Here is a 13,953-nt window from a genome sequence, read left to right as displayed (position 1 = left end):
TATACTTCCCTTCGTCACGTTAAACGCACCACAATCTGCAGCCCCTTTTCCTCGTGTACGGCCGTGCACCGCCTTTTGTTTTGGACACCACCTTTCTCTCTACGCCTTTTGTTCCATCCGCATCTCTACCAGGGGAGTTCGCCGCCCGCGTCGCCCACTGCCGCGAAATTGCGCCCGCTAACACCGCGGCCATTCAGGACAAGAGGAAAGTCCGTTGTGATGCGACCCGCTGTGTCATTTCGTTCCGTCAAGGTGACGAAGTGCTCCTGTAGACACCTGTTCGAGTGCCGGGCTCGGGCTCTGTGAAACAATTTCTTCACAGTAGCGCGCCACATATACCGTGTTTGAAGGAACATCTGCGTGAACTATCGCGTAGCTCCTGTTACCTCGATTACTGACCACCGTTGCCGCAGCACTGTAATTATTCACGTCTCTCGCCTGAAGCCGTATCTGCGTCCTTCGTACCGTTTCTGACTCGCTGCCATGCCGACTGCTTTCGTGAGGGGGGGGGGGGGGGGGGGGGGGGGGGGGTGTGGAGGGGAGGAGTTAGTGTGAGCGCTAACTGTGGAGTTCATCATCGTCTTAATCTGTATATGCCCATCCTCAGAATCATGATCATTTTGTCGGGTTGGTGCTCGTTGGCTGTCTCGCGTTGTGTTAAAGTACACGAGCTGTGCCTTCGTCCCAGGCGACGTCTTACAAACATATATATATATATATATATATATATATATATATTTTTTTAAGACGTCGCCCAGGACGAAGGCAGAGCTCGATATATATATATATATATATATATATATATATATATGGGAGAAGAACGGGAACCGAGGGGCGCGATTTTGTTTATCATGACCACATAAAGTCAACAGACAATGAAGCCAAGGAAAGTATCGGGGAAATAACGTGTGGTTTATATTGCAATGTACACACTAATGAAGAAAAAGTAAAACCGAAGTGGACGAAAAGATAACTTGTCGCTGGCGGTAGCCGAACGCGCAACATCCACATTACGCGTGCGGTGCATTGCCAATTGTGCTACGGCAACGGCCATCAATTCGTCCTCTAGCATAGGCATTTAAGTTTACTAGAGCTAGCCCTACGACTGTTCGCCAGCATATATATAGATAAATACGCTCTCTTGGTGAAGGCCGGACCCCGGCCGAAACGTCAGTAAAGTCCTGTTACGTTTTTCCTACGCGCTTCTATTTTTTGAACTACTTCTGTGCCGGCTCCTGTTACTCTTTACTTCACTGATATATATATACATATATATATATATATATATATATATATATGTGTGTGTGTGTTTTTGCTTTCTTTTAGGCTTCTTTGTTCTCGGCTTTGTGTCCGCTGGGCCGATAGTTATTGGTCTTGGCTACGTGGTGGCGGAATTCCTAGAACCCGTCATGAAAGCAGTCACTTGGCTTATAACGGGGCACTACATGGCAGGTAAGCAGCAACCGTTCAGATCCCTGGTGGCCTTTCATAATACAGCACTGGATCCGTTCAACTGATTTACCGGTTAAGGTTTCTAAGCTCGTCAAGGTGTGCGTAAGCACTGAAGGGAGAGAAGGTGACTGTCTTGCAACGACTTCTAAATACCATAAACATAATTTTAAAGCCGAACAGGCAATAACTGATCCGAACGTCTCTTAAATGTCATAACATCGAAGCAGAATGTGCAATTGCTCTGCAGCCGGTTTCTAAACATTATGCAGCGATGGATATACAAATACAAGAGTGGACACATGGCGAAAACTGGCAGTAGGAAACACGCCACGGTGTACTGTTCGCATCATCCGTTAGCGGCCGCGAGCATAAAACAAAAGTGAGATTAAGTTAACAGACAATGTAATTTTCTTTTTTATTCTTTCCCCCTACTAGTAGAAAGTTTTGCGTATAAGGACGTTCTACTTTGCAACTTTTTTTTTGCATTACCTAGCGGCAAGCCAATGACACGCCAGCCGCACCAGATGCTTGCACCATGCGCCAGAAATGTCACCGTAGCGAGGGAGGCCAGATGCGTACGTGAATGCTCGGGTGCTGGGCGTCCCTTTTGTCTTTTTGTGTAGCTCTGGTCTCTTGGGTTCTCGGCGTATTTTTGCGTTCATGATGGACTTCGACACGGCACTCCCGCAAGGTGAGAAATTTTGTTTGTCTGTTTGCGCTGGATTTCGAGCAACATTGCCTTATGTCTTGCTGGACTCACCGGTTACTGTGACGCAGTTAGCGAAAAACAGCTCCGCCGCTGTGGCGCAGCTCGGCGTGTACTCTGTCTTGCTAGGACGTGTTTGTGAGGCTCGCAGTGACGCGCAACATTCTTGTAACTTATTTTGGTACATATTGGGTTACCTTGTGGGCACCAGCCACTGTGACGCAGTTTGTTTGGTGTGTATTCAATCTTACTGGGGCATCATCGTGAGGCTCTGTATGCCCCCGAACAACACTTAACTTCTTTTGATGCAGAAGCTTGTCAAAAGCGCGACCAGCGATTGCCAGGAGTATGATGCTTGCGCCGGTAGAACGCGCAAAAAATAACGCCGAGGAGGTCAAAAACCATGAACTTATACCTGGACAATCCAGTCCTCTGAATGACTCAAAATACGTTTCGCACCTAAACATTCGTGTTGGGTGCGCGTAGAAGGCATTCGGCGAGCTACTGGCTGGAAGCCTGGGCTGTGGCCACCTCTGTATATATGGCTCTGTATATATGGCGTACCGTCGTGTCGGCTGATGCCAAGGTATGTCGAAAACGTGAAGTCGGCTCTGTATTTGGGCTCTTAAAGACCATGAAATGAGGCCCGCCTATGGGGGAATGCTTGGAAATGAGATGTCTACGTAATACGTATAGTATAGTATCGTTTGGGATGCGTCAGGAGTTTCTACGTAATGTTTGTAAAAGTGATTGCCTTTGTTCGTAATTTCGCCCATTCACCCCATCGCACGATTCTCCTACACGCAGTTATCCCTAAAATGTCTAAACGCCCAAATAACGCATGCTTATAACTTTTTTCAGTTCATGCTGTCCTGCGGAGCTTTGTACAGGAACTGATCCTGCTGCTGCTTCTAATCTGGTGCCACAACAATAGAACGAGCATTTTAATAAAGCAAAGTGAACACTTCCTCATTTCACAACGCCTCTTGTGTCTACTTTATGAAATTGCACTTTGTACGGAGGACAGCTTCAATCAAGGGTTGTAAAGATAACTCGAAATCGCTTGCACTTATTTAACTAAATTTTAAAAAACGCAGTTTCGGACAGAAGGCGAAACATCGATAGCGACAGCAAACTACTGGAGAACTATACGAAGTAAGGACAGCAGTATTATCGGCCTTATGAGCCTGCCAGATAGGAATATAAACTAAATTGCCAAGCATGGTATTACACATGCACAAGCAAACATCAACGCATCTCACTCGATGAGCGCGGAAACTTGTTGTCAAAACGCTGTAGTGAGTAAGCCCGGCTGCAGCAGCAAGCGAATTGACCGTCCCGCCGATCGCATCAAGGCGAACTAAGCCGCGAAAACACAGTGCAGGGAGGAAGGACTCTGCCCTCGCCGCAGATGGCTTTCAAGATACAGCGGACCGGGCGGTAGCGGGCGGCGTTGTACGAGGCCTCCCCACTCCCTACACTCTCCCCCGCAGCTCTGGCGGCGCGGAGTAAACCTACCCTCCCTCCGGAGTGCTGCGCGCGATTGGAAGACGGGGCGCTCCGTTCTCGCAATTGCGTGCGTGGGATTAAGCCGCAATCGGTGGCTCACCCATGCACACGCGTTTTCACTCGTACATACAGCACACGACGCGTAGATATGATTTTATTGTCGGTGGACTTTATACGGAACCTCACGGCGACGGCGACGGCAGAAATGGGTCTGGAGTGTCTATATAATTCCTATCGCAATAAAAGAAATGTGAATAAGAAGACGTGCCTCCGTCGCCAATGGTCGGCCCGCTCGGCTCGTGCTGCTGATCGCTGGTGTCCTTGGAAACCATGCCCTACTTTGTCTCGCCGTTGTTTGATGTTGTAGCGTTGTTCAAGGACACCGCCAATAAACCTCTTCTTGCCATGTGTAAGAGGTCGCCTGCGGCGCGAAAAAGAAGAGCACGTGAAGCACAGTGTTCGGAACGGCACGAGCTCTCGAGGCGCGTGAGCCGAGGCGCAATCGAGGGATGAATGGCGCTGTCCGTTGATTATCGACGTGGCTCCGGGCCAGGAAGGTCGCATCGCCAGCTACGCTCTGGCGACGGGTGACTTGGGGTCTGGCTGAGTCCGTGACGTTGGCCGTCCAAGGTGTGGCCGTCGACCTCAGCAAGTTCAAGCGAGGCTCCTGGACTGGCTGCAGCCTCTCACGGCAGGACCGGGCACCCCAGAGAGGATCCCTCTTCCATGGCAGACCGGCACATTCGATGATCCCCGGAACGCCACGTCGGCACTCGGGAAAGGAGCTGGACGGAAGCAACGGGCGAACACGTCGCTAGGCATAACCCGTCAAGCCTCCCGGCCACGTCAGCATAAGCGACCGGGTCAAAGAGGCTTCCGAAACGAGCGAGTGGACGGACCGACTTCAATGCAGCAACGATTATGCGACAGTCGGAAAGAACAACGACATGGAGAAAGATCTGACAACATTCCGGCCGGGAAAATACGTGCATCGACAGACTCTGTAAGAACGACTCTTTCTTGTATAGTCGCAGTCTGAGGCTAGGGTTGCCTGACTTTTGTGGAGAAAACGCCCAGACTTAGCATAGGCGGAATTAAGGGCATGTTTATTTGTTCATTAGATCGTATTTTTAGTAACACTTATTTATTCATTGTGTTTTAGTTAAGTGTGTGTTAGTTTGAGTGTGATCGAGTTTTTAGTTTGAGCTTTGAGTTTGATTTATTAAAATCTCGCTTCCTGTGTCGCCATGCGTCTTCCCTCTCCATCTCTACTAACACCCGCACGCCTCCGAGATCAGCGCTTGCGAGCCCGTGCACAGCAGACTGGTGAAACTTTCACGAGCTACATTGAAGAAGTCGTCGACCTTTGTAAATGTGCCAACGCCGCCCTGCCTGAAGCTGATAAAGTTCAGCACATCCTCAAGGGCATCGATGACGGCGCATTCCAGGTGCTTTTGGCTAAGAATACGCGCACCGTTTCTGAAGTGGTCATGTTATGTCAGAGCTACGAAGAGTTGAAGAAGCAACGCACCCTGACTCAGCAGCCTCTGTCGACCGCCAACTCGCTATCGAGTCTCGTTGCCGTTTCCGACCACTCTCCACTGCTTCAGCAGATTCAAGACTTCGTGCGCGAGGAAGTTTCCCGTCAACTTTCCTTCATCCCCTTCACTCAGGAGCCGTCCTATCGTCTGCCTACAGCGCTCCGCAGTGTCATTGCCGAAGAGGTCGCTCAAGCTGTTCCCGTCGCTCACCATCAGCCACCTGTGGCCGCGCCTCTTCCCTATGCGACGGCAGCGCAGCCTGTAGCCTCGCCTCTTACGTATGCGCAGGCAGCGCAGCCTGTAGGCGCGCCTCTTACGTATGTGCAGGCAGTGCAGCCTGCTGCCGCACCTCCTACCTATGCACAGGTAGTGCGCAGGCCTCCCCAGACGCCTTTATCGATCCTGCAACAGTCTGCACCACACGCCACTCCTACTGCTTCATGGGCCGGGCCGAGAGTCAGCAATCCATGAAGACACCTGACAATCGTCCCATTTGTTACGCCTGCTGCACGCCAGGGCACGTCTCTCGCTATTGCTGCCGTCGCCTTCAAACTTCCGACAACGCTGCCCGGCCGTTCCAGTATGGTTGTCAGCCCATGGGCCAATCAGCACCGGGTACCTCCCAGCAGTATGTTTTTGCTAACTTCCCTGAATTTCCATTGCGCCACTCCCCAACGCCTCGTCGAAGATCGCTCTCCCCAGTGCGTCGCCGACCTGCACCCTCCGGCCAGCAAAACTAAGCGCCGCAGTTCACGAGGCAAGAATTGCACCATCTCCGAACTGCCCAAGCCCTCGCTCTTCTCCTGCTAGCGTGGTCGCCATATCCGTCGAAGGTATTCATACTTTTGCGCTTGTGGGCACTGGCACGGCCATTTATGTTATAGCCGTCAAATTCTGCCGTTCGCTGTGCAAGGTGACCACGCTGCTCTCTGGACTGCCGCTTCACACGGAAAGCGCGCAGCACGTTACACCTCTCGCAGCCTGTACTGCTCATGTGCTTTTATAAGGCGTTATTTATATTGGCGAGATTATTGTTCCTTCTGCCTGCTCACTTGTCGTCTTCCTTGGGTGGGACTTCTTGTCCCGTCATAATGCCGTCATCGACTGCGCACGAGCGGAAGTTGAATTTTCGCCGCTCTAAGACGCACCATCCCACAACGCTCTTGATCAGCCGCCTAAACTGGTCGTGCGTGAGGACACAGACATCCCACCTGGCTCATTTGCCCTTGTACTAGTCATCGGCGGTGCCGTCACCGATGCTACGGTATTCTTCACGCCATCTGACATCGTTATGAATCGCAAAGCCGTCCCACTGCCTTTTGCAACGCTTGACATTGCCGACGGCATCAGCAATACTTTTGTGCACAATTCACTTTCTGCGTCGGTTACGTTGCTTGTCGGTCAATGTCTCGGCCACATGGAACACTTTGACTCTTCGTTTTTTGTTACCGTGGCAGACGAATGTTTCCATCTTGACTCCAACGAACTCCGCGCCCTTTAAACGCTGGAGGAGTCGTCGAGTGACATGTTCTCCAGTTCCATCGCCACCATACTAACCGCTGCCGAACACTCCGAGCTCCTTCAGCTTCTACACCACTTTGGAAATTCTTTGGGTGTGTCTTACCCGCAACTGGGCCGAACGTCGGAAGCGCACCACTACATTGATACCGGCTTACACCAGCCGCTGCTTCAACGACCGTACCACGTCTTTGCTGACGAACGTCGCTTCAATAACGACCAAGTCGACGATATGCTACGCCGTGGCGCTATTCAACCATCCCACAGTCCCTGGGCATCTCCTGTCGTTGTCGTTCGCAAGAAGGACATGCCTATTCGCTTTTGCGTTGACTACCGTCGATTAAATAAGGTCACGCACAAGGGCGTCTATCCTTTGCCGCGCATCGACGACGCCCTTGACAGCCTTCAGGGTGCTGAATTCTTTTCGCCCCTAGATTTACGTTCTGGCTACTGGCAGGTTCACATGGCTGAAACCGATCGCCAGAAAACGGCATTTGTAAACCTTGATGGCCTATACGAATTCAAAGTGATCCCCTTTGGACTTTGCAACGCGCCCGCGACGTTTCAACGACTCATGGACAATACGCTGCGTGGCCTCAAGTGGTCAATATGTCTGTGTTACCTCGACGACGTCGTGGTTTTCTCGCCTGATTTTCCGACCGACCTATTTAGCCTTAGATATGCTTTGGCGTACGCTACGTTCATTCGAAATAGTGATGAAGAGGATACAGAAGCTCCTTCTATAACTAGCGATGAAGTTAGAAGGGCCTTGAAAGACATGACCAGGAGAAAAGCGGCTGGAGAAGATGGAATAACAATAGTTTTAATCAAAGATGGAGGAGATCTCATGCTAGAAAAGCTTGCGGCCCTTTATACGCAATGCCTCACAACTTCAAGTGTACCAGAGAGCTGGAAGAACGCCAACATTATACTTATCCATAAGAAGGGAGACGTTAAAGAATTGAAGAATTACAGACCCATTAGCTTGCTTTCAGTATTATATAAGATATTCACCAAGATAATTTCCATTAGAATCAGGACAACACTTGACTTCAGCCAACCAAGAGAACAGGCTGGCTTCAGGAAGGGATATTCTACGATGGATCATATCCACGTCATCAATCAGGTAATCGAGAAATCTGAGGAGTACAATCAACCTCTCTATGTGGCTTTCATAGTTTATGAAAAGGCATTTGATTCAATACAGATACCAGTAGTCATAGAGGTATTGCGTAATCAAGGGGTACAGGAGGCATACGTGAATATCATGGCAAATATCTACAAGGATTCCACAGCTACCTTGGTTCTCCACTAGAAAAGTAGAAAGTTAGCTATCAAGAAAGGGGTCAGGCAAGGAGACACAATCTCTCCAATGCTATTCACTGCATGCTTAGAAGAAGTATTCAAGCTCTTAGACTGGGAAGGCTTAGGAGTGAGGATCGACGGCGAATATCTCAGCAACCTTCGGTTTGCAGATGACTTTGTCCTATTCAGCAACAATAGAGACGAATTACAACAAATGATTGAGGACCTTAATCGAGAAAGTGTAAGAATGGGGTTGAAGATGAATATGCAGAAGACAAAGATAATGTTCAATAGTCTGGCAAAGGAACAAGAATTCAGGATCGCCAGTCAGCCTCTAGAGTCGGTAAAGGAGTACGTTTATCTAGGTCAATTACTCACAGGGGACCCTGATCATGAGAAAGAAATTTGCAGAAGAATAAAATTCTGTTGGAGTGCATATGGCAGGCATTGCCAAATCCTGACTGGGAGCTTACCAGTGTTGTTGAAAAGAAAAGTGTACAAACACTGCATTCTACCGGTGCTAACATATGGGGCAGAAACTTGGAGGTTAACAAAGAAGCTCGAGAACAAGTTAAGAGCCGCACAAAGAGTGATGGAACGAAAAATCTTAGGAGTAACGTTAAGAGTCAGGAATAGAGCGGTGTGGATCAGAGAAGAAACGGGGATAGCCGATATTCTAGTTGACATTAAGCGGAAGACATGGAGCTGGGCAGCCCATGTAATGCGTACGATGGATAACCGGTGGACCATTAGGGTTACGGATTGGATACCAAGAGAAGGGAAGCGCAGTCGAGGACGGCAGAAAACCAAGTGGGATGATGAAGTTGGGAAATTTGCAGGCGCAAGTTGGAATACGCTAGCGCAAGAAAGGGGTAATTGGAGACCGCAGGGAGAGGCCTTCCTCCTGCAGTGGACTTAAATATAGGCTGATGATGATGATGATGATGACTGTCACGTTTAATGTACAGGCGACTTCTAAAAGAAGCTGTTATAGTAAGTCCGAGTCGTCGAAGGGGCAGCGCAGCAACGACAAAAGACCAAGGCGCCAGCTTATGTACTAGACCGTCCTCGTCCTCTTCTGGGAGCAAGTGTCACAAGCGCGTGGCATTGCCCCTCCTCCCAGAAGAGCATCGACGCGACGCTAAGCAAAACACCGATGGGCAGAAAGACTTGTCCCAGCAAAAACGCAATGATCCAGAAACCACGGCTATTATGATGTGCGATGTTGTTTTTAACCGCCGCTACGTCAACAATTTCGGGCCGCGGTTGTCGGCGTCGTGCTGGCTGGGTGCCATCCGAAAGAACTTCATAATTGAGGTTACTCACTCGCCGAAGCACTTTGTGAGGGCCGAAGTACCGACTAAGAAGCTTTTCCGAAAGACCTTTACGGCGGACGGGGGTCCAAACTAGCACTTGGTCACCCGCTTGGTACTGAACTTGTCTGTGGCGGAGGTTGTAGTGTCGCGCGTCAATACACTGTTGCTTCCTGATGTTCACGCGAGCCAGTCGGCGTGATTCCGCGGGACGTTACACGACATGCTGAGTGTCTTCATCAAGATTGTCAGAATTGTCACATGGTAACATAGCTTCTAGCATCGTCTGCACTTCACGGCAGTAAACAAGAGAAAACTGCGTGAAGCGTGTGGTCTCTTGTGTAGCGGTGTTGTATGCAAACGTGGCGTACGGTAGTACCTCGTCCCAAGTCTTATGCTGCACGTATATGTAGTACATCGACAGCATGTCGGTCATCGTTTTCTTAAGCCTTTCGGTCAAGCCATTTGCTTGAGGGTGATAGGCAGTCGTCTTTCGGTGCGTGGTGTAACTCAACTGAAAACCTTCTTCAAGCAGCCTTGCCGTAAACGCCGCTCCTCGATCTGTGATGACACAGGGTGGGGCGCCATGACGTAGTCCGATGTTCTGTACGAAAAATTGTGCAACCTCAGAAGCTGTGCCTTTAGGAAGAGCCTTTGCTTTATCATAGTGGGTTAAATAGTCTGTGGCGATGATTATCCACTTGTTTCCGGCAGTAGACAACAAAAACGGGCCCAGGAGGTCCATGCCGACTTGATGGACGGGCCCTCGAGGCGGCTCGATAGGATTCAACAATACGCAGGTTTCACATTCGGCGACTTTTGGCCTTGGCATTCGCGGCATGCTTGGACGTCTCGTTTAACACAAGTGGCGTGTTTCGGCTAGTAGTACGATTTCCGTATACACTGGCAAGGTTTCGAGTGATCCCAAGTTCCCATACGCAGGCTCGTCGTGGCATGCGAACAGGATTTCGTCACGAAGCTCTGCGGGTACGACCAAAAGATCGGTGTTGTTGCTGGCAGCAGAATTCTTTTATAGGATTTATTTGCGGGGGCAGAGAGACGTTGCGGCCTTCTAGATGTTCAATTATATTGCGCAATTCACAGTCTGCTCGCTGCCGTGTCGATACGTCTGCCACTCTTATGGCGCCGAGAAAAGCGCTGTCGTCTTCGATGTGTTGATCGGCAGATTCAACAGGTGCGCGCGACAATGTGTCGGCATCGTCGTATGTGCGGCCTGAGTTGTACACGATGATCACGTCGTATTCCTGCAGGCGCAGGCTCCACCGTGCCAGTCGTCCAGAAGGGTCTCTTAGGTTTGCCAGCCAGCATAAGGAGTGATTATCCGTCACGACCTTGAATGGGCGGCCATAGCGGTAAGGTAGAAACTTGGCAAGTGCCTATACGACGGCAAGACACTATTTCTCCGTGGTATTTTAATTGGACTCAGGTCGTGAAAGGGTGCGACTGGCGTAAGCTATGACCTTTTCGCCGTTCTCCTGCTGCTGTACGAGCACCTCACCCAGAACAACGTTACTGGCGTCGGTATGCATATCTGTTTCGGCGTCCTCGTCGAAATGCCCAAGGACCGGGGGCGATGGAAGGCGATGCCGAAGCTCGGCGAAAGCTGGTTCTTGTTCAGAGCTCCAGATGAACCGCGTGTCGTCTCTGGTGATACGATTCAGTGATGCAGCAATTTTAGAGAAATTGCGTATAAAGCGCCAGTAGTATGCGCAAAATTCCAGGAAGCATCGAACGCTTTTCTTGTCTGCAGGAGTCGGAAAAGCAGCTACAGCGACAGCCTTCTCGGCATCGCCACGGATGCCTTCCGCGCTGACGACATGCCCAAGAAACTTCAATTCTTCATAACCGAAGTGACATTTCTGAGGCTTCAACGTGAGGTTAGCCGATCGTATTGCCTCGAGCACTTGCCGCAGTCGCTTAAGATGTCCGGAGAAGCTGCCTGAAAATATGACCACATCATCCTGGTAGACGAGACAGGTTTGCCATTTTAGGTCAGCGAGCACCGTGCCCATCATCCGCTGGAAGGTTGCCGGAGCAGAGCACAGCCCGAATGGAAGTACTCGGAACTCTTAAAGTCCATCCGGAGTGACAAAGGCTGTTTTCTCCAGGTCACGCTCGTCTACCTCAATTTGCCAGTACCCACATTTCAAGACAAGGGAGAAAAAATACTTGATTTGCCGTAGCCGGTGAAGAGAGTCATCTATGCGCGGCAGCGGATAAACGTCCTTCCTTGGGACGATGTTGAGTTTTCTGTAATCAACACAGAAGCGGAGAGTGCCGTCCTTCTTCTTTACCAGGACAACCGGTGATGACCACGGACTGTTTGAAGGCTAGATGACACCATAGTCAATCATCTCCTTGACTTGTCGTTGAATTGCTTCTCGTTCTTTCTGCGAAACACTATACGGCTGCTGGTGAATATGAAGTGCATCGTCGTAAGTAATTATCCTTTGCTGCGTCATTGGCGTCTTAATGACTTTAGACGATCGAGCAAAGCAGTCCTTGAATTCACGCAACAGTCCCCGCAGTGCCACCTTATTGTCCTCCGACAGCTCGTTATCGATGTCAATATTTGCGACGTAATCTGTGACCCATGCTGTTAACTAATCGACTAAGTGTCTAGTTGCTGCTGCCCGTCTCTACTGTGCATTGAAATGCGTGCGCGTGTGAGCGTGAACAAACGGCTCTGTTCTTAATTGGGTGCTCTGGCCGTTCTGCCTCAGCAACCCGCTACAAAACCTAAAGCGAAGAACTTGCATCGTAAGGACCACTCATCAAAGCAGCCGAACAGATACTCACTGCAGAATGGCCTGCTTTCCAAAATATGTTTTTCGTACCCGTTCTCCCGGATGCATGTATTGCAATTATACAACGTGGTTTCCAGCTAACGTTAGCCAAGCTGCTCAATGAAAACCAAGGATAAAAAGGATGGTACCAGATACAATTATAAAACCTAAGGTGTTGCATTGTTCGATGTCTGACGACTGAAAACCCAACCATTTGAGATCGTGTCATCCAGCTGTTTTTTCAATTTGTCGTTTTTTTTTTTTTTTAAATAAAGAGCTTGGTTCACGTTAGCGGGGACGCCTTATATAACACCATTTACACTAGGGGCAGAAGCCTCTAGCTTATACGCAATCGTCTTGATAATGTGCTAGATCACTGCTGTAACCTTTTAAACATCCTAAAGAAAACCCGTTCAGCCTTAAGTAACTGCGGCCATGGCCTAATGATCAGAGCATTGCACTGCACTGCTGTGCAGAAGACAAACGTTCGATCGCAATATCGGCCACGCATATTTATAGCATTCTAGTCAGACTTTACCACCCTTTAAGGTATCTAACAAAAAACTCGAGATGCGTTGAGCGTACGCATTTGCGTCACAGGGTGCACAAAATCAACAATGAGGTACCAGGCATTGAAATGTGACTTTGATAAATGAATGTGTCTAAGGCCCCTTTTGTCGACCGTGCAGGCAAATGTCTCAAGTATCGCAGCCTAAGTACGCTGTCGCATGGTTATAGATTTAGCGGCTTTAAGTTCTTACCTAGTTTTTTCTTAAAAGCTACGCTTGCTTTGCGAACCCTCTTGCACCTTTTTGACTGTGGCTTCTCGGTTGCTGCTGTCTTGCCCTATAGCTCATGCTGACAAATTTTTTAATTACTGTCCCTCATGGCTGGGTCGAACCTCGGCTGCACAGCACCGCAGCCCTATGTTTTAACCATTTGGCCACAACCGCACTTATACTCCTTCCCGTGCCAACCCAAACCAACTCTTTGAGACGACCACCTCGCGTGTCACCTTCCAAAGCATGGTTGCGCGACAGTACATGTGAGCGCACCAAAGCAGATGCTATGGGGCTTTATGTGGACAGATTGCTACGGGGATCATGTGACTTGGGCGAGGGCCTTAGGCGTGATCTTCAACTCACATTGCGATAACAAAGAAACCAGCACTCTACGTACTTGTAGAAAGCTTGTTTGTAATGTGGATTACGAAAATATTCGTTGGAGCTCTCGCTTCTTGTTTCCGTGTTTTATCGTCCGTGGTTATCTTTACCATTCTGTGTCGTTTCTTCCGGATTCCAGGTCCATTGACCAGCGCAATAGTCAACGGTGTACTGTACTTGACTAAGTCAACGTCACATATCCCGCACTATGTGGCACTCATCGTCCCTCCATACGCCATGTGTTCCGTGTTCATCAAGACATGGAACAGCAGAGACATGATCAAGGAATGCGAGGTCCTGGAGCAACTGGGTGTCAGCGAAATGGGTGCAGTATTTTCCCCCCTTTTTTTTCGCAGGCGAACGATTGAGTGCTGTTTGACAGTCGCGTGCAGTGTTAGTAGCACGCATCAGCCATGATACTACGCTAGATAGAACGATACATTCGTTATTTGATTAGAAGGCGCGGGTGACAGCTACATCATCAGCTGTTTTTTTTTTCTCTCTCTTCTTTTTACAAAGGAGCTTTTTCAGTACTAGCATTCTCCCATCTCAGACTCAGCACATTCGCACCACGCACGCTTCCTGCCGTAGCTAGAGCGTTTGCTACTGATGCCGATCCTTCTTCTCCAACTTGACAAT

General features: G+C 49.4%; 1 protein-coding gene across 1 annotated transcript in view; it reads left to right on the top strand.

The window, feature by feature from the left end:
* Window positions 1–13,953, top strand: part of LOC119432494 (ATP-binding cassette sub-family A member 2) — a 235,232-nt gene that overhangs the window by 154,915 nt on the left and 66,364 nt on the right. The window contains exons 9-10 of the mRNA XM_049658514.1: window positions 1,327–1,452; window positions 13,454–13,639. Of these exons, the coding sequence (XP_049514471.1) occupies window positions 1,327–1,452; window positions 13,454–13,639 (312 nt within the window). The remainder of the gene's footprint in view (window positions 1–1,326; window positions 1,453–13,453; window positions 13,640–13,953) is intronic.

The sequence above is a fragment of the Dermacentor silvarum genome, chromosome 11 (genome assembly GCF_013339745.2).
Source record: "Dermacentor silvarum isolate Dsil-2018 chromosome 11, BIME_Dsil_1.4, whole genome shotgun sequence".
In the NCBI taxonomy this organism is placed as follows: domain Eukaryota; kingdom Metazoa; phylum Arthropoda; class Arachnida; order Ixodida; family Ixodidae; genus Dermacentor; species Dermacentor silvarum.
This window is presented reverse-complemented; position numbering and strand designations above follow the sequence as displayed.